Consider the following 20,326-nt stretch of genomic DNA (forward strand, 5'->3'; position numbering starts at 1 on the left):
TTTTATTTTTTAATATAAATTACTTTAGTTAAATAAATATTTACTACTTTAAAATAAATTATAATCCTGCTAAATTTGTGAACGGAAAAAAATTTAAAAGCAAAATCGAATCCGATAATAATTAACGGAGAAAATATGAGTGCATTGGGTTAAAATCAAATGATCTGCGCCCGTTCTTCAATCGCTCTTAACGGTGGCTTTCCTGCATTACACCTTCAGCGCCCAAGTTGGGGGAAAGATCCTTACGACTTAACATTGATAGTAGTATAGGAAGTTTCCCTTCTTTACGCGAAGCGTATAAGTTCTTTGGCGTGTGCATGCATATGATACATTGGTTCAGAAATTAATACTGCTGTCGTAAGTTAGACTTGTTTAAAAAAATGGTAAATAAATATATAATGACGATAAATTGCAAAAGAGAAAATTGTGAGCGCATTATTGCGATCACTAGTTAACCACTGGTCATTTTTTTTTCTTTCTTTTGTTAAATGGACAGACTTTCAAAAATTAATTTTCAAATTTATATTAAGATTAGACACGAATTATAAATAAGTTAATTATAAATAAAAAAACAGTCAACTCCAAGAAGTTCAAAAATTATCGTCTGCTTTTTTTTTATTTGATCTGCTTGTGCTTTTTATTTTATTAAAGCTTATGTTAGCTTGATTTTTTATGACTCTTACAACTCTTTGTTTATGATTAGGATGTTGACGTTTATCTAGTCGAAAAGTCTCCCGGACATTAAGAACTTGAAACACCCAATTTCCCTATGGGTAATAAATAAAATTGAAATATATGCATAGAATTTTCGCAATGATTTATGCTAATTCCTTTCACTAGACAGAATTATAAAGTCTAAAAACTTCACTGTGAATTATATTGTCAGAGATAAAAATTTTCCGTCATTTTAAATTCAATGTCTCAAAATATTTTAGTTTGATTTACTTAAAATTTTTCATGAATGTTTTCTATACAAGTCTAGGGAATAGACTACGGACTAGTGGATTAAACTATTTCATATTTTAAAGCTAATATAAAAATAACTGATCACAAGTTTTGATCTTTTCTGTAAAATAAGTTTCGATAATTGCTGCAAAATATCTAAGTAATATGTCAAGCGCTTAATCTATTTCTTAATATGAGTATAATGAAGCAAGAATATTTAAGAAATAATAAATTTCATCAAAGCTATGTGATTTTGAAAAAGAGATCGATTTGTTTTTTTTGACCAGCTTTTCCCCATAATTTCTAAAAAGAAATTCTTAAACCTTTTAATATTCATTCTATGTTTTAGTATATATTACACACATAAATCTAAATAAAAAGTATTTAAATTAAAAATTTCAAAATTTTGCCTCTGGCGATAAGAATGTTAAATGGATTTTATTATGCTTGGTGATTAGCAATTTGGAATCATCGTTAGTGGTAAATTATGTTTAAGTTCGCTAAAGTTTGGTACATTGGCAAAAGAACAAACTATTTTGAAAATAAATTATTCGATGATATCTAGCAATTTTAAAAATCATACAAGAAAAAGAAATAGAAAACAAGTAATAATTTATTATTTATTGTAAACTCTTTCTTTATAGAAAATACACTTACAAACATGATATTCATACTCTGTCTCACTACTCAAAATTTTCAAATTTTTTTTTATTATTATTATTATTTTTTTTAAAATTTTTTTAAAGCACAGCTTTCTAACAATATTAACATTACTTTGAATTTAACTATACATTAGACATTTCAAAATAATTTTACATAGGACAACTAAATATTTATATCATTGCAAAGTATTGAGCACATTTTACCCAAAATATCTTTTTAAGTTGCAGACTACTTCTTTCAATGATTTTTCAGCATTTACTTTTCAACACCAAGATCATCTAAAATATTCAATATTAGTAGTAAAATAATTATCGTTTGAAATTTTACACAATCAACACGCACAATCAAAAAAGGCAAAATATATGTGCACATGTCGAACAATAATCATGCAATAATATTGGACCTGGATTCAAAAAGTGGTTGATTTCTTATAAGAATCGCAATGAAGCCTGTGAGAAACTTTAAAAACGGCTGAACTTTGAAACTTATTTTTGCTTTTTCATATTGACATGGTGCACAATTTAACAGGGAAGATTTTTTTTAAATTTATGGTCATTAATTTTTTTAATTTGCGTTTAAAACAATTTCTTTTTTCAATTAAAAAAAATTTTTTTTTTGTCGAAACTATTTTAGAGGCGTAAAAGATAATTACAAACAGTTTTTTAATATTGATTCAAAAGTTTTTCAAAAACACCTCAAATTAGTCATTTTTACATAAGATAGAACTTTCGATTAAAAAGCATGTAATATATCGATCTCAAAAATTCCAATGGGTGTTTTTGGGTAAGTTTTTGATGAGACTAGGCCCTCGAATCACCCTGAAAAAGTGGTAAAAGCGGTGGTAAAACCTTTAAGCTTCTAAATAAAGTTAAAACAATGCGAAAACAGATCGTCAGAAGTGAAAAGCCTTCAGAATCGAAACCAAGAATAAGTGAGTGACACAGAGAGTCAGAAGAAAATTACAAACAAGTTATAACAAAGGAAAAGGGAATTGTCTAATAGTATAAGAGGAGTAAGATCAGAGAAGATGATCAGAAAATAGAAGGGAGATTTAAAAACAATTGTGATGAGGTAGATTGAAAACCCCAGATTTTAAAGGATGCTAAAACGGAAAGATATTTCAGAATATTTAGAAAGAATGAAATATTGAAAAATTCATCAACTAAATCAAAATATGAAATGTTAGGTCTATGTTGCGTCAGTTCAGAATCTAGGTCAGTTGCAGAAAGTATAAACTATATACGACTGACCTTAATTTCTACTTGATAAGCAATATTATGAGAGGTGATTAGATGATAAGCAACAGTTTCATTCCTAATGTTTTAGGGTTTCTGATGTTTTTATTTATATGATATTCATACGTTTTGTCCTTAAGAACAGCGAATTTTTTAATAGTACTCGTCAAAGTTTGATTTCAATCGCTTTATCAACACTATAGCCTTTTTTTAAAAAAAAACCTGGGATTGTTCTTACAGGTTTAAAAAGTACTGCGTACCTAAATCAAGAAGATCAGAGGTTAGAAACTAAGTCTGACGAAGAAAGATATGAGATCTCGAGTTGATGCCTTTATTACTGAAAGAAAGCAAACGCCCTGAGAGGAATTATTAAATAACAGAGTTTAGCTAAACGTTTTTGATTAAAAGAAATCAATTCCTTGCAATTATGATAGAGAGCTATCTTATAAGTTCAATTTAAAGCGTTTTCAACAATACAACCGGGATTTCAAATTTAAAATGTTACCACATGTATTTATTTTTTTTAAATTAAAAAAAAACTTAAATTAAGGGGTGACATCAAATGTCTTCCGTAAACATTGTTTATACCTAAAGGAGAATTTTTAAGAAGAATCAAAGTGTTTGCGAACTACTGATATTAGAAAACTGTCCTCAAGATTCGAGGATGTCTGGTCACCTTACACCCCCATATTCAGCAAAACCTCTCCCCCCGTTTGATGCCTATGAACACTTGACAGACCCCTTATAGTAATTTTTATGCTAATTCTACGACACATACCTGTCACCATCTAGTTCGAAGGTCACTCTCTCTTTTCTCTTTCGGTATCTTTCTCGTATTTCTTCGGCCATCAGTTTCTGAGCAGGCGAAGGTCTTGAAATAGAGTGTCCCTCATCTTCGCTCTCTTCATAGGATGCAGCAGACATGTATCCGGAAGTGTGGGCTGATGTAGAAGGCGAAAAAGAATCCTCTTCTTCCGTGGGTTTTTCGGATATTGACGTCATGGGAGACATTTTTGAGGTATGCATTGTCGTATCCACCTGGAATATAGTGTCGCTTCTTTAAAAGTTAAAAGCAAATATATTTTTAATCATTACTGATAGAGCAAGTTCAGTAAACAAGTGAAATCCTCAAATGGTGCAAAAATAAGGATTAGTAAAATAGTCGGAAGCAAAAAACGTGATTAAAGCACAAATGAAAGTACGTAAAGTCGAGCTCCCAGACAAGTCCAGAGCTGAAGTTGGGTTCGAACATTTCAACTACCGACTGCACACTCTGAAATTATGCACAAATCTGACAGGCAAACATCCGCAAAATTACTTATTGTTGTTGTTAATTGTTGTTGTTGTAGTTAATTTACGTCGCACTAGAGCTGCACAATTGGCTATTGGCGACGGTCTGGGAAACACCCCTGAGGATGATCCGGAGACATACCATCACAATTTAGATCCTCTGCAGAGGGGATGGCACCCCCGCTTCGGTAGCCCGACGACCTGCACGCGAAGTCGAGCACTTTACGGTAGAACAGTTTAACCAGGACCAATACCGCACACCCTCGGTCCCTACGCAGCCTAATCCAAGTGGTCACCCACCCGCACACTGACCCCAGCCAGTGATGCTTGACTTCGGTGATCTGCTGGGAACCGTGTCTTAACGATCAGCCCACTGCGGGACCACTTAAGTTAAAAAACGTGAATTTTATAAGCTCAAGCTAGCTCGTACAACTTTCTTTTATTGAAATATTTTAGTTTGTTCCCGGTTGTACTTAGTCTGACAGCATAAATTTGCCCTTGAGGTCGAATATCGGGGTGTGTCTGACAACATACATACATCCGTTGCTCTCCTATGTCGGACAGTCCGACATTGTACCGCATTATTAATTTCTGAAGTGAAATTAGTTTTATTAGTGATTTGTTAAAAAATAATTATACCAGGGGATAAAAGATTTTTCTTCTTCAAAAAATGAACCTCAATGAATTAAAAGCATACTAAATTTACCTGAAAAACTAAGTTTTACCATTAGCATTTTAGTTTTCATGTAGTACGTGTTTTAACTAAACTTTTTTTTTACATATATAAATGCATAATTTATTAAGTAAATGCTGGTGTTAAATTTTAAAAAAATCATTACGATAAAAATCTTAGAATTTCAATTACGGCTAATTTAATAATAAAAAAAATTCTCTTGAATATAAAAATTGAAGAAAAAAACTAGCAAAAGTTTTGCCAAATTTTTTAAATGGTTTCTCGCGTAAATTAGTCATTTATCATAATATCAATGTGTCAAATTTAAAATTGACAAGAAACAAACGAGTAACACCACTGTGATAATTTGAAACAATTTTTTTCCTAATTTGACAATCAAAAATTTTGTAGATTATATATCGTCTGCAATTATGTCAAACATTATAAAGATTTTTAAAAAAATTTCCGGAATTTTTTTTAATTATTATTCAAAACGAAACCACATTTTGCATTTTATCTTCATATAATAAAGAAGTTTATTTTTTCCTATATAGACCTAGTGGTCTTTACCCTTTAAGAAAATTTATGAATATTAGAACGTTTTCTTACTTCGTCTACTTGTCCTTTAACCTTAAAAGAAGAAAACCCCGTTTGTAGATACTTGTCATAGCTATTTTTTGATTTTGAGTAAGGCTTCATTCTGCCATTCCTAATAGATTTTCTATTGGCTGTTTTATAAAGTTTGCAACTATCCGATATAACTGGTCCAGAAGCTGGAACCAATTTTGAAGATAATTTCTTTCGAAAATTGGAATTTCTAACAATTATTGACAAATCCCCTCCAGAACGGAAACTGCAGTTCTTTTCTTCAAACCCGCTGTCCGTTAAACGGCTTGACGAAGTTGACTTATCTTTGTCATTCACATCAGGCAAAGTTTCATCCATGTAGATTTCCTTGAAGTCAGTAACTGCAGCGTCAACGTGAATAGCAGAGTTGTCAAGGTTTTCTAATTCTCGGAGAACTTTTGTGTGGTCTGTAGTAGATGTTCGACGAATTTCTGAATGAGGATTTGGAGAATAAATACTTCTTTTGGAAGATAAATCTATCACTCCAAGAGCTGGATCTGGAAAGTCAGTAGAGTTTTCCATGGACGATTGGAGACTAGTTGATTGTTCATCCATGCTTTCACCTTTGGCTCTTTTTATCATTTGCAATCGCCTTGCTGTACCTTGACTCATAGGTGAAAACGTAAGTTTGGCTTTGGTGGGACACTGAGTCAAACTAGAATTAAATTGTAAGTTTTGCGAATAGGTAGATTTCTCAAAGACGTTAGGAGACCAGATTCTGACTGGTGTGCCTGGCTTGCATTCGCTTTTGTAGGCTACCATTGGTCTGTTACTGGAACCTAGATTTCCACAGGAGTTAATGGATTCATCGTACGAGCGTACTGGAGTTTTAATCAGGGATGTGTGTTTCAGGCGAGGAATAAGTCTAGTTTTAAGAAAATCAGGAGAATCAGGATCCGCTGAACTTCTGCCAGCGCTAAATTGGAGAGAGCCACTCTTGAGAGAGCCATGTTTTGAATTTTTAATATCGCTTAGTGAAGAGCGAGATCGCAGGTGCAAGGGAACTGGGAGATCTGCAGAACTGTCCGACTCGCTTTCGCTCGATGTTGATTCAGATGAAGAAAGTGCAGATTTCAATATTTCTGGATCTGGTTTAGGGAGGTTTGATGTATAAACCCAATCGTATAACTGGGCGTCGTCTGCATTTAAAATCTGAAAGATTAAAATATAATTATCGTTATTTGCGTTACAAAGATGAGTTTTACAAGTGTGCAAGGGCGCCGGCCGCGGGGTGCAAGGGGGTGCACTTGCACCCCCCTGGCTTTTTTTTTAAAAAACAATTAAAGAGATACAGAAAAATTTTGTTATAAATTTTTTTATTAAACTTCTTTTTATGGAAAAACAAATAATTAAGTAATTATTGATACATAACAATTAAAAAATTGTTTAATCAAACAAGAATTGTAATCGTCTTGTTTGATGTCCAAATCTGTTTTTAACTTTCTCAATGAATTCTGAATCATCTTTGATTCTTTTCTTATGCACACTGAGCATTCACAAACTTGGCAGATATCTAAGCTACATTTTTAAATTTCATTTAATAAAATGTAAATAATATTATATTTTCTATTAGTTATTCAGTTTAGCAAAGGTGTATAACACAATCTGACTTCTCGCAACTGTAAAACTTCATCAACACAATAAATAATGTTAAGCGTGCACAAACACGTTAGTATACGAAACTACTGTTTGTAGTTATTTGTGTTTCAAAGTCAGTAGCTATGCCAGCGCGATCGCTTCTGGGCAAAATTTGCAAGTACAAGAAATTCGTACTTTTTTTTAAATATCTTGCTAACAATGAAGAAATGTATCTTGAAAAAATGAACAGATGAAAGTATATGTAATAACAAAACAAAATGTAGTAGCAGAATATTTTAAATTTTTTTCGGGGGGAGGGGAGAGTAGTTTGTTAGAGGGTTGCACCCCCTTTTATATTATTCTGCCGGCGCCCTTGCAAGTGTGTCATTGCTAAAATGTAGAAACCAGTTATTCTGCAGATTATCTAGATAATGTGCAGATTAATAAAGGCGATCTGTCAAAAAGACAAAAAATTGTTTTATTTTTTTACATTAACTAGGCAATCTGAGAACTAACTAGATAAGCTACACATTACCTAATAGGTATACATTAAAGGGAAAGTGAGATCTTTGGAATAGCAACGTATGCTTGAATTAAAGCAATGTTACTTATTTTTTCGTTATCTAAAAATAAACAAGCTACTAGTTATTACAATCAAACAATCCACACATTAGTTAATAGAATCAGCGATGAATCACTTTAAAAATTTAAATACAAAGAATCAAACTGTTTAAAATACTACAATTAAGGAAATGAACAAAACATTTATTTTCAAAATCTAAGGAACCGAGTCAATTACAATACAACAATCAATAAGAAAGAGAAAAACAATCTTTTGAACTTAATACGAAAACCGCTAACTCACATTGTCGGAGTTAATTGCGAAAAACTCTTGAGCTTGCAATTTAACGGATTATCCTAGTTAATTTGCGGATTAGCTAAGTAAAGTGCGTATTAACACTGGGTTGCCTAATGGAAGTCATTTTGACTGATTTTTCATTTGCTAAAAATGTGCAAATACGTAATAATGCATAAATTAATATTTTCTTTCCAAGTGAAGTAAAATTTTTTTTTATTGTTAATATTTACTAATAACTTGTTTTATAACTGTAAATATTAAAAATTCAACAAATTTCTTTATACATTAGTTATTCTTTCACATTGCAGTCATTTTGACTGCTTTTGGGCAATATAGATATATACTTAGTTTCTTTTTCTAGTGTTAAAAGCTTTTGAACTTTAGTGGAAACATATGTATTCATAGAGGTATCCGAACAAAAGTCTACACTAATAAAAATGAGTCAGACAAAAGCCTTCATATTCATTTATAATAATATCGCATTTAACAAAATTCCAGATTTTACGTTTTTTTTTTTTTGGTAGAAACATTGTTAAAATATAAATTAGAGTAAACTTTTTTGGAGAGTAGTTACTTTTTCTCGGATTCATTGTCAGAAATTAAATTAGTGGATATTAAGGGAAGAATTGTATTTATATTTATTACATGGCTAAATTTGAGGTAGTTTTTCTGAGAAACTTCCAAGACGGGCTTGAAGTTTAATTTCTTTTTAAACTAAAATATTTTGATATTTCTCTGTATTAAAATATCGTAAGAGCAGAAGCAGACACTGTTTTGGGTTTTTAACTTAGAGTTACATTTTGTTTTACTGCGCAAAAACTATAAGTCTTAAAAACACAGAATTACGAAGCATTGCCTAATAATTATATATATGCATTGCATATATGTCAATGTGCAGGGAATACGATGGAATAAAAAAATTAGTATTAGGGGACCGGAAAGTAATGTCGTTTAGGCGCAATCAATATTAGTTAGTCTCAAAATATATATATTATATTTTTATATTTTTAATCTGGTGCACATTGCATGAGATATTACTGATATTCTTATATTTTTTGAATAGTTTGTAATTTTTTTAATACAGACAGTTAGAAAAGCTTCAGAGCATATTTGACTAAACGGTAGCTATGTAATCTATTCGCATTTTAATAATTTAAAATTAAAAGAATTTTGTTCCTGACTAAACTCTAATTTAAATATATATATATATATTTATGAGATATATTACTGGACTATTACGTTTAAAAAAAATATAGTTTTAAGAAAGTCTGCTTTAGTCAACTTACACTGAAAAAAAAAATAGCCTTAAATAGTTAGAATCTCTGTAAATTTAATTGAAACTTGTTTATAAACTTACATTTCTGAAGTCCAATGTTTTTATAGTTTTGGGTTTTTGTCGGAAACAAATCCCAGTTAAGAAAGCAATTGAAATAACTACGCAAACAATAGGTGAACACACAGATGCCGAATAGGCTAGAAAAGAAAAAATCGAATTATCGAAAACATTTTAAAAAGGAATACAATTATTAATTTAAGAAATAATGTATCTTCTCTGTAACAACTGAAATAGCAATTTATATTACTGTAGAACCGACTTGTAACATGCCCTCGCATTTAACGAGACTCAGGATTTAAAAGGGCGAAATAGAATGTTTTGTTTGGTCAGATGTTATAATGTAGGGAGAGAGTATACGCTTTTAGCGAACAATTTTTTCAATTTTTCTCTGAATTAACGACAGAAATAAGTTTTGATGCCTGGACTAGCATAAGAAATAATGAGAAACTGAAAAATAGCATAGTACACTATTGGTGTCACTTAGAAATAGTTTTTTAAAGTTATTGATAACAGGGCATAATTAACAGGCGAAACTGGCCACAATAGAACTGGCGACTCAATATAACAGATGACGATTAGAAAAGTCGCCACTCGACCCCCCACTTTTTAGTATTCAAAAATGCAGCCCATGTGTATTTCATTAATATTATTTTTTTTCTCCAAAAATATAGAATTATGAATATTTTGCAATATTTTGAAAATTACTTCATTTCTCGCTTGATTCGTAACATTCTCCATTTTTAGAAATGCCTTGCATTATTAATATCAGTAGCTTTTTTCGTGGTTTAAAATTTTCAATTTTTGAAAAAGTGGCGACTGTAGAAAATTCTACTGATTACAATGGAGTACCTGCAAGGAACGTAGTGCGGGTATCTCAATTCTAATTGGTCGTTGAAACGTGGCATTTGTTTACGTTAGTAACTGTTCTTTCCATTCTATTTCGAGTAAGCAAAGCTCGTCATATCTCGATTCTCTCAAGTGACACATTCTATATTCTTTCACAAAGATTTCAATTCTCTCACCACATATTTCCTGCAAACGAAGCCGTGTAGATCATAAACTAATTATGCATCAAATTTGTCGTCTTCACAAAGTTCTAACTTATGTTAAGAAACTTAGCTCGACATTAACATACCATCTTGTTTATAAGCGATCAGCAGGCGCTGAGGTTTAAAGTCACGTGTCTGTATCTGTTATCGTCTTCTCGAATTGCAAGTACCCAATGGGTTACCTACAAGTGACGTAGTGTGTGTATCTCATCCTCATTGGTAGTTCGAAAGTGCATTTGTTTACGTTATCAACTCTTCTTTCCATTCATTCTATTTCGAGTAAGCCTGTCAAGTATCAATTCTCTTAAGAGACACATTCTATACTCTTTCACAAAGATTTCAATTCTTTCACTGTATATTTCTTACTTAACACAAAGACATGCGCGAAGCCATGTGGGAACATAAACTAAATACGCATCAAAGTTGCTAGGTACTCAAATAAAAATTTATCACGGTTACAATAAAATACATGAATAATAATTCTAAGTTAAAAGACGTAGACGAGAAAAAAAATTATATTTCCACGAATTCGATGTGCTATACGGCGCTGTATTTGACTTCGTTAAATAACATTCTAACTTATATGGAGAAACTTACCTCAACTGTAACACGCCATTTTGTTTATAAGCGATCAGCTGGTGCTGACGTCATCTTTCACGTGTGTAGGTTTCTGTGGTCTTCTTGAAGTGCAAATATCAAATGACTAATTTATTGACCAATTTATATTTAATACCTAATTTATTATAAATACTGGCTGATTTCGCTTTGTAAGTCGCAACTTTCTGAGAAGAGAAGAATGTTCAGGTTAGCTCAATGTCTTATTTGCAGAAGATGGTGAAGAATTTTGAGGAGGTTTGATGAGGTGTTTAAATGGTTGCGGAAGCATTTTCCTTTTGGGGCCGTTCAAACATTATGCAAGCATATTTTTGGCAAGTTTGGACCCCCTTGTCAGTAAAATAAGCAAAATCCCCCTCCCCAGTTTATATAAGAAAGTTACAACCAGCCCCTCTGGTTTTAGCTTTAACTGATTTTTGCTGTAGTAGGGAAAACTAACCAGTGAAGGAACACTTAAGCTTCGCTTGCCTTTTAAAAAATCATATTAATTTCAAAATTCGTAATTTTAGTTGGATGAAAGTGTTTGTTACTAATTGCAAATTATGTAAAAAAAAATTGTAGAGAACTTACATAATATTGTTTTAAAGTTTTGGAGGTTCAAATAACAAGTAGTAAGAAGACCAAGTGAAGGAACAGCTCTTACTAGTGAAGGAACACAAAATTTCCCAGTAAAGGAACACTTAATTTTGGTTATTTTTTAATGCTCTTTATGAATTTATATGCCATACAAGTATCTAAAAACAAGCATATTCTTGAAATTATAACATACAAATACTTGGAAAATGCTAACTTTTTTTTGTAATCATGAATTGAAAAGGAAAGTGTCAACATATTTACACATACTGTTCATTCACTGGGAAAACTATGCCCAGTAAAGGAACATGCCTGTCCCTTCACTGGTTAGAAGTTGTTTTTTGTATTTTCAACATACTTTCGATGCAAAACATCACTAAAGGTACAAGAAAATTAAAGTTTTTCTTTCATTTTCATTAACTTGGAAAAAAACCCAGTGAAGGAACACTTGTTCCTTCACTGGGTTTTTTCTGAGTTTCTGAGTTTTTCTGGGTTTGAAGTGAAGGAACACTTGTTCCTACACTTCAAAATAAAACTATTACATACATTTAATTCCACTTCAAACATATAAATACAAACACCCACCTTATAATTTTTTCAAAGAAACAGGGTGTTGCAGAGATAATAACAAATTTAAATTTTTTTCTTCAGAGAAGTGTATGTGACCAGGTAATCCAAAACATTGCTAGATAACTTCCTATTGTTTGGCAGTAAGCTATTGTTACCAATCAATCTAAAGAAAAACTTTCAAATTCTTATTTTTAATCAATATATATGAAATGTTCCTTCACTGGTTGGTTTACCCTAATCTAGTTTTAGGAATAAAATCAAATAAAGAACTTTAACATTACACCAAAAGTTAAGGTTTTAATTCATGGTATAAAACATTTGATGTAGAATATTCTTTGAGAATCTTGTGTTCAAAACTATAGCCCCCTGAAATTCTTTGAATAATTTTTTTTCTTCCCAAATTCAACTTTTATTCCACATTTAAAATTTCTTCACATGCACTTTTTTGTTGCGTTTTTCGTTTGCGTTTTAAGAAAATTTTGAAAATAAGAGGATTTTAATATCATAACGCAATTCTACTCCTTTTCAGTAAAAATAAGCAAATCACAAACCCCCTCCTCTAGGTGTTTACGTAATGTCACACATAAGAAAAGTTTTATCCATGCACCTAAATTTCTTATTCAGCTGCTTAAAATATCGGAACGGAAAGATTCATCAGCAAAAGACAGAATTTAAATGTATACAAATTTTAAAAAACATTTTGAACAAAGCAATTTGAAATTTAAAAAAACGAAATTGGAATGAAATCGGTCGAATAGTTTCTGATATAACATTTAAAAAAAAAATAATATTTTTGAATTTCCCTTTCTCTAGACTTTTTCAACAGGTTTAATTTCGATCATAATACACAGTTTAAATCTTTCTATTTTACAATTCAGTTTTTTCATATCTTATCGTAAATAAAATAAATTAAAAATTATCTTTATATGGAATGATTATTTATCTGTTGCAAGAATCATAAATTTTATTAACTTCTGATAAATGAATTTTATAATTTTCGCAAATTTTAATTCGATTCATTTAAGAATTAGACAAATGCCCAAACAGTTAAATAAACCTTAAGGAGACTAAATTTTCGACCCGTTTTCCTGATTTTTTAAATTGAAAAATTAGGCATACGGAATTTACTGATAATTAAAATAGTTACAGCTTACCATAAGCAAGAATTTCATCTTTGACTCCAAGGTTTTCCAGGTTAATGGCTAGAAGACTATTGCTTTCACCAATAATCAGCATCGTGGCAGTTGTTGAGTTTAGCAATAATATCGAGCCCACCAAACTTGCTAGGAACTTCCTCTAAAATGAAACAAAGATTTTTTCTTTTTTTGAAAAATGTATATTAAAAACCACATTTTTTTTAAAAATAAATATATTCTATTTTTTTTATTATAAAATTCTTTTTTTCTCACAAATTTTTGAGGGCAACAATGTTGATAGAAATTGTATACCCCTTCTAGTCCAGTTAACTTTTCCACGTAAATAGATCGTTACTGCGCTATCTCCAACTGGCCAATAAGGACTTCACTCTTGAGCAGTTTGGATTTCTAGAGTATCAAGGAATGTAAAACTTCAATTCTTTGCACGTCGCACGGTTACCCGATTTCCCTACTCTCTACACTTTTCCCGTTTATGTTACCATAGTTTCAGCAAATTTTTTTTCCTAAGACAGTAGGGTAAACCAACCAGTGAAGGAACACTACCCAGTGAAGGAACATTTCATATATATTGATTAAAAATAAAAATTCGAAAGTTTTTCTTTAGATTCATTGGTAACAATAGCTTACTGCCAAACAATAGGAAGCCATCTAGCAATGTTTTGAATTGCCTGGTCAATTAGACTTCTCTAGAAAAAATTTTAAATTTGTTATTATCTCTGTAACACCTTGTTTCTTTGAAAAAATTATAAGGTGAGTGATTGTATTTATATGTTTGAAGTGGAATTAATTGCATGTAATAGCTTTATTTTTCTCACTGTGAAAATAAGAATTCAAAATATAGTTATTGAAGCTCCGTTTTATTTTTTTAAGCATCATAGCATTATAAAGTAGTGAGATAAGGGGGTGTTCATTCACTGGATCACCAAACGATGAAAAACCAGTGAAGGAACAAGTGTTCCTTAACTGGATTTTTTCTAAATTAATGAAAATGAAAGATAAACTTTAATTTTCTTGTACCTTTAGTGATGTTTTGCATCAAAAGTATGTTAAAAATACAAAAAACAACTTCTAACCAATAAAGGAACAGGCATGTTCCTTTACTAGGCATAGACTTCCCAGTAAATGAACAGTATGTGTTAATATGTTAACACTTTTCAATTCATGATTACAAAAAAAAGTTAACATTTTCCAAATATTTGTATGTTATAATTTCAAGAATAGGCTTGTTTTTAGATATTTGTATGGCATATAAATTCATAAAGAACATTAAAAAATAACCAAAATTAAGTGTTCCTTTACTGGGAAATTTTGTGTTCCTTCACTGGCAAGAGTTGCTCCTCCACTTGGTCTTCTTACTACTTGTTATTTGAATCTCCGAAACTTGAAAACAATATTATGTAAGCTCTCTACAATTTTTTTACATAATTTGCAATTAGTAGCAAATATGTTGACACTGTCATTTAACTAAACTTACAAATTTTGAAATTAATATTATTTTTTAAAAGGCAAGCGAAGCTTAAAGTGTTCCTTCACTGGTTAGTTTACCCTACATTTCAGTAAGAAATTAGAATACTGACGTGGGGAAAAAGTAGATTTTTCGAAACTATGGTTTCGGAGAGGGGATAAGTGTAGAGAATGATGGATTCGTATAATATTGAGATGAACGACCGTTCTAATTCCAAAAGTATAAGTAGCATTGAAAAGCACGTAATTATTTATTAAAATTTAAAATTAATTTTTAAAAATAAATAAATAATTTAACTGTATTTAAAATATAGATGTTGCCGAATATGTAGTAATTGTCTGTTAATCTATTTTAATTCAAAAATTCTTTCGAAAGTAAGTACACGCTTTTTTTTTTAAAAGTCGAACTAAGGAAAAAGAGATTCAAGATAATTAAAGACAGCATGCGAAAAAGTATAATTAAAAGAAAGTACGCAGCTGACAATGAGTCATAAAGAGTCCATTTAAGTTAATAAAATACATATAAAATTGTAACAATTATAAAAAAATAAAACTAAGCATTTACTATAAAATAAATGAATGAAACTATGTGTTTATTATATTTAGTAAGTTCAAGTAATTAGCTGTGACAATCTTCAAAAGCAAGTTTTAAAAGAATAAAATGAAAGCAAAATGACGCGTATATGACAAATCACAATTGAGAAAGGCAGAACGGAAAAATGGATTGTTTTAATTAAACTTCCAAATATTTCCTCCGATAATCAAACAAATTTTGAGGTTTTCAACCTCTCCTCCTTAAGTTTTGATTCTTTATATATTGTGGCAGTATTTATTTCTGCCTCGCTGAAATATTAATTTGTAACCCCTAATGCAGGATTGCCAACTTTTTATGCTTTCTGAGAAAATTCCAGTAATAAGAGTTTTTAATTGATAAATTTTTTAATTACAAAATTTAATTTTTGAAGTTATTTTTCTTAGTAATACATCCGAATGGTTAACAGTTATTTTCCTTATCAATACATGCGAATAATTTACAGGTTAAAATAAAAAGCCACTTCATTAAAAATTCTCGCTTTTAAAATGTTGACGAAATAAACCAAAATTCTGAAAGCTGTAGTCTTTGTTTACCAATCTATAAAGTATTTTGCAAAAAGCGTAATAGTTGACAGCTTGCTAATGTGCATCAATATGTCTATAAAATTTATTGAGAAGGACTTTATTAAATACATGCACATTTAAAAAATGTAAACGAGAAAGAGAAATGTAAGTAATAATAATATTTGCTTTGTTATTATAATTTGGTACTTGTAATTCAAGAAGAAGTGAAGTGGTTAAGCCTAACCATGTGATTTCAATCAAATTTAATTGGATATCTGTAAGCGACGTCATGCGTATACTTGAAACTGATTGGCTTCTGAATCGACAAATGATACGATTTTCCAATCATGACGTCACTTCCAGGTGTGCAAATGATATTTGCTGACAATATAAGAACATATTGCATGGCAAGCATAAATTACTAATTTTGGAATAAATCAATGAATTCATATTACGCATTACTGGTATAAAATTCAAATAAAAAAACTCACACGATTCGAATGCTTGTTTGAATTTTTGTTTATTCTCTTCCAGACAGTTGACGCTATTCCAAGAAGTATACCAACTGTTATATTCTAAAAGTAAATACACAAGTTTTAGAATGAACTTATTGGATCATTTTGAGAATAACTAAGAGGTATCTTAGCAAAACAGTTTGTATACAAAATTGTTAACAGCGCGCAAAATAAAAACTGAACTTATCGAATAAATGAATTTTAGGTACTAACTATCAAGCTTAATGATTCGACGGAATAACTTACATGCACTTATTTATGATATACTTAAGAGTAATAAAAATCAGATAAAAGCGCACTTTCTCGAATAACTTTTTATTTTTGACGAATTTGAATTCTTGACCAGTGATTTCAAATTTTTTTTCAGACTATGAAACCCCAGGTGCTAGATCTTTTAACGGAAAGCAGATTTTTAGATTAAGTTTATTTAAGATAGATAGGTAGATATTTTATTTACGTCGCACTAGAGCTGCACAATGGGCTATTGGTGACGGTCTGGGAAACATTCCTGATCCGAAGACATGCTATGGCAATATTGATCCCCTGCAGGAGGGATGGCACCTCTGCTTTGGTAGCCCGATGACCTGCAAGCGAAGTCGAGTACTTTACGGTAGAACAGTTTAACGAAGACCGATACCGCGCACCCTCGGTCCTTACGCAGGCTGATCAGAGTGGTCACCCACCCGCTTACTGACCGCAGCCAGTGATGCTGGGAACCTTGTTTGTCCTTTGCAGGACTGTTTATTTAAGAATTCTGAACATATAAATCAAAGAAAGAAATCTTTGAAATTAGTCAATGTGAAGAACGAAATTTTTTCATGATCTCATCAATAATTATCTTAAAATTAGGTTTTATGACTGGCAACGGAATTTGCTGGTCTGAAGCGGCAATTAGAAGAGTTTCGAAACTGTTTTTGGTCTATGCGTAAGTTTAAAATTATTACAAAAAACTTAAGGTTTTGTTGGAAGGAAAACAAAGAATTTATGAGAACGTTAAGAGAAATAATTTACATTGTTTTTGAATTTGGTTATTTTATTTTGACTGAAACATTCGAAAGAGAATGCTAATGCAAACTTTTATAAATGTATAAACCTTTTCATAATTTATTAGGTAATTGTCAGAATTTTAAAAATGTTTTAACTTTTTGATGGTATATTACTCAAATAGTTTTGTAAAAAGAACCGAAAGATCATCAATGGGTTATTAATTGGATATAAATATAATTACAGGTTTTGAAATTTTTTTCTGGTGAAAGAAGTTCCAACACTCGGAATTTTTGTAACCCTTTCACGGAACCAAAGGGTTCCGCTTAATCTGATTTCTTTTTAGAACCTAATATCGGGAATAGGCAAAATCTGGAAAATTTGATTCCATTTGTTTCGTTAAAACTGGTTTCAATATAATTTTTTTATTTTACCAGATAGCGATTGAATTTTTTTATTTCAAGATAACTTCATTTTAAATTATGTTATTTTAAATAATATCCAAAATCCGGCAAGAAATTAAATTTTTTTTAAATAAAACCTTTTTTAAAAATTTCATTACTCAGAAACGAGTCGATCGATTTCGTTTAAATTTAGTTTATTTTCTTTTAAGACTACTTTCAAATAAAGTAAGAAATATGTTTCAAATTGATAAAAAAAAAATCTTAAAAAAAAACCCAACAAATAGCAGTTTGCGAGAAACTATCATTCGATAAATAAGAATAGAAATTTGGGCAATTTTTTTTTCTTTTTGATTCGCCCAAATAGTTCTAGAGCAAAATAGGCAATGATTTAACATTAAAAGTTCCAAACTTTCGACCAGTCTTAGTTATTTGGACCACATTTTCAATTTCGCAGTAATCATCCCTTATTTTGTGAGAAAAAAATTTAATAACTTGCGCTAATTTACAAATTTACTCAAGTGCAGTAAGACCGAAAATTTTTTTTAAAAAAAAGAAAGAAATTGATGTGTAGTTCTGAAAAAGTAATTAAAAAAAATTAAGTGTCATTTCTTTCATTGATCCTTAAGAGCATTCTATATCGCTGGTGAAACTTTTTATTTTAAATTCTGTTTTACCTCCATTGGTAACTTTATATTTTAAGTAAAGATATAAAGTGTATTCAGGTAAACTTACAATAAACAATTCAAATGCTGGAAAAGGTGTTTTCAATGTACCAAAACGCAAATAAATTATAGCAGGATTAATCAGGATTACGCAGTGTGGAAGTAATCTAGAAATATTTTGTTTGCATTTTTTTTAAAAAATTCAGCATTTGAAATTTGTCCTTTATTTAGTTTAAATGAACTCGCTTTTTTTCTCTTTAAAATTTTCGATTGACAATTGGTAAACCAATTTTCCATGAGGGTTTTCTTCGTCTGAAAAACTGGGCAGAAAAAATCACGAAAAAGTATTTAAACTTGCAATAACTATCAAATAAATTAAAATTTTTAAAACAAAATTCGCATTCTGTTCGCAAATAAAAATGGCTCTTTCAGCACGCCAGAGTTTAACTCAGTAGTTGCGTTCTAATTGGTACAGATCGACAAAACAAGGTTCCCCCCTTACCACAAATTTAGCAATTAATAATTCTGGAACTAATTGTCGAATGTTAAACCTGCTTTAGTCCATCATTTCTTATAGTTTTCGCGCAGCAGAACAAAAGGCAACGTAAGAAAAAAGAAAGTGAAAAAAACTAAATAATTCTTGAAATAATTGTCGAATGCTAAACCTGTTTTAGTCCATCATTTCTTATAATTCTGGCGTAGCTAAACACAAGGTAATTTAAGAAAGAAAAAAAAAATCGCGAGAAAAGCATTTTAAATTACAATAATTTTTAAGCAAGTTAAAATTAAAAAAAAAAAAGAAATTTGCGTTAAGTTCATAAACAAAACTGTCTTTTTCAGCTCGTCAAATTTAAACTTTGTAGAGTCGTTATTCCTGAGAAATTAAATAGATTTTTGAGAAAAAATTTGAAAGCCTGAATGGTATATTGTGGGTAATAGCACAAAAAAAATGTTGAAAATCGGGATATGATGGACCTGATTTAGAGAAAAATCAAAATTTGAGCTATAAATAAGATTAACTCAAGTAACGAAGAATAAATCAATTTGGTTGACAAAAGATCGTGGACTTTGTACTTGTCTGGAAAAAGTAAACTATCTGAGGTGACCGTAAAAACTTGGCAGAATAAAATCTTGTTCATTAGCTGCATTTCATAACGTGTTTAAGAAACCTGACAAAACATGTAATTGCAATAATATCACTTAAAATTTTCGTCCTATAACTCTTCGAAATTTGCAAATGTTTTTAATCTTTCTTTCGTGACACATCAATTTAGAAAACTGATCCTATTATAATTATCATTCAAAATAAAGTTAAAATAATTCGAAAAAAACTTAAATTATAAAATAATAATTAATAACTTACACATAAGGCAGACAAAATATTGGGCCCAAACAGCAAATAGGCATACTTTGATTTCAAGAGAACGATAGCAGCTATTACTTGTACAATTCCAACAGATATGAAGACTGCTGCAGCGGCCAAACGTCCGCACGCTCTAGGACAACACCTCGCCATTTATTAAAACAAATCATGAATATTCAAAAATTAATAGTAAACTTTGCTTGCGGACCAGCACAAGCTCAGAAATTAATCCTCCAGATAGTTAATTTATGCTTAAATAGTAATTTCTACACGATTTCTTTGTTTACAATTTACACTTGAAGTTTGTTCAATACACAAGGAATTCAACATAACGGTTGTAATTAAAATCCTGATCGTCTATAGGTTATAGAATCGCACGCATTGAAACTACTTCCCATTTAGCAGCAACATCGGATACGTCATTTTGGTTAAATACAATTAGGCCGAAACTGCCGAGAGGTTAAGACCCTAGATAACGACTCAGGTTCGTGCTAGGAAAAAATCTCATCACTAAAAAAAGAACAGCAAAAAAGCACTTGATTGAAATAGGGTCGACATCTTAACAGCTATGCATCTGTATACTGCTCACTTGATGAAGTTGAAGCATTGAGGTATAGGAATATGATAGGTAGATGCATTCATTTACGCCGCACTAGAGCTGCACAA

General features: G+C 30.7%; 1 protein-coding gene across 1 annotated transcript; it reads right to left on the bottom strand.

Moving 5' to 3' along the window:
- Positions 1-1,540: 1,540 nt before the first annotated feature.
- Positions 1,541-20,268, bottom strand: LOC107450520 (uncharacterized). The gene is made up of 7 exons (XM_016066332.5): positions 19,661-20,268; positions 16,224-16,307; positions 13,168-13,309; positions 9,228-9,343; positions 5,416-6,585; positions 3,622-3,881; positions 1,541-1,886 (listed from the first exon to the last, which is right to left on the bottom strand). Exons 1-7 carry the CDS (start codon positions 19,811-19,813, stop codon positions 1,883-1,885), a joined length of 1,929 nt encoding a protein of 642 aa, XP_015921818.2. The 5' UTR covers positions 19,814-20,268; the 3' UTR covers positions 1,541-1,882.
- Between the last annotated feature and the right edge of the window lie 58 nt (positions 20,269-20,326).

Source organism: Parasteatoda tepidariorum, chromosome 10 (assembly GCF_982258835.1).
Source record: "Parasteatoda tepidariorum strain Cologne lab strain chromosome 10, Ptep-v5.0, whole genome shotgun sequence".
In the NCBI taxonomy this organism is placed as follows: domain Eukaryota; kingdom Metazoa; phylum Arthropoda; class Arachnida; order Araneae; family Theridiidae; genus Parasteatoda; species Parasteatoda tepidariorum.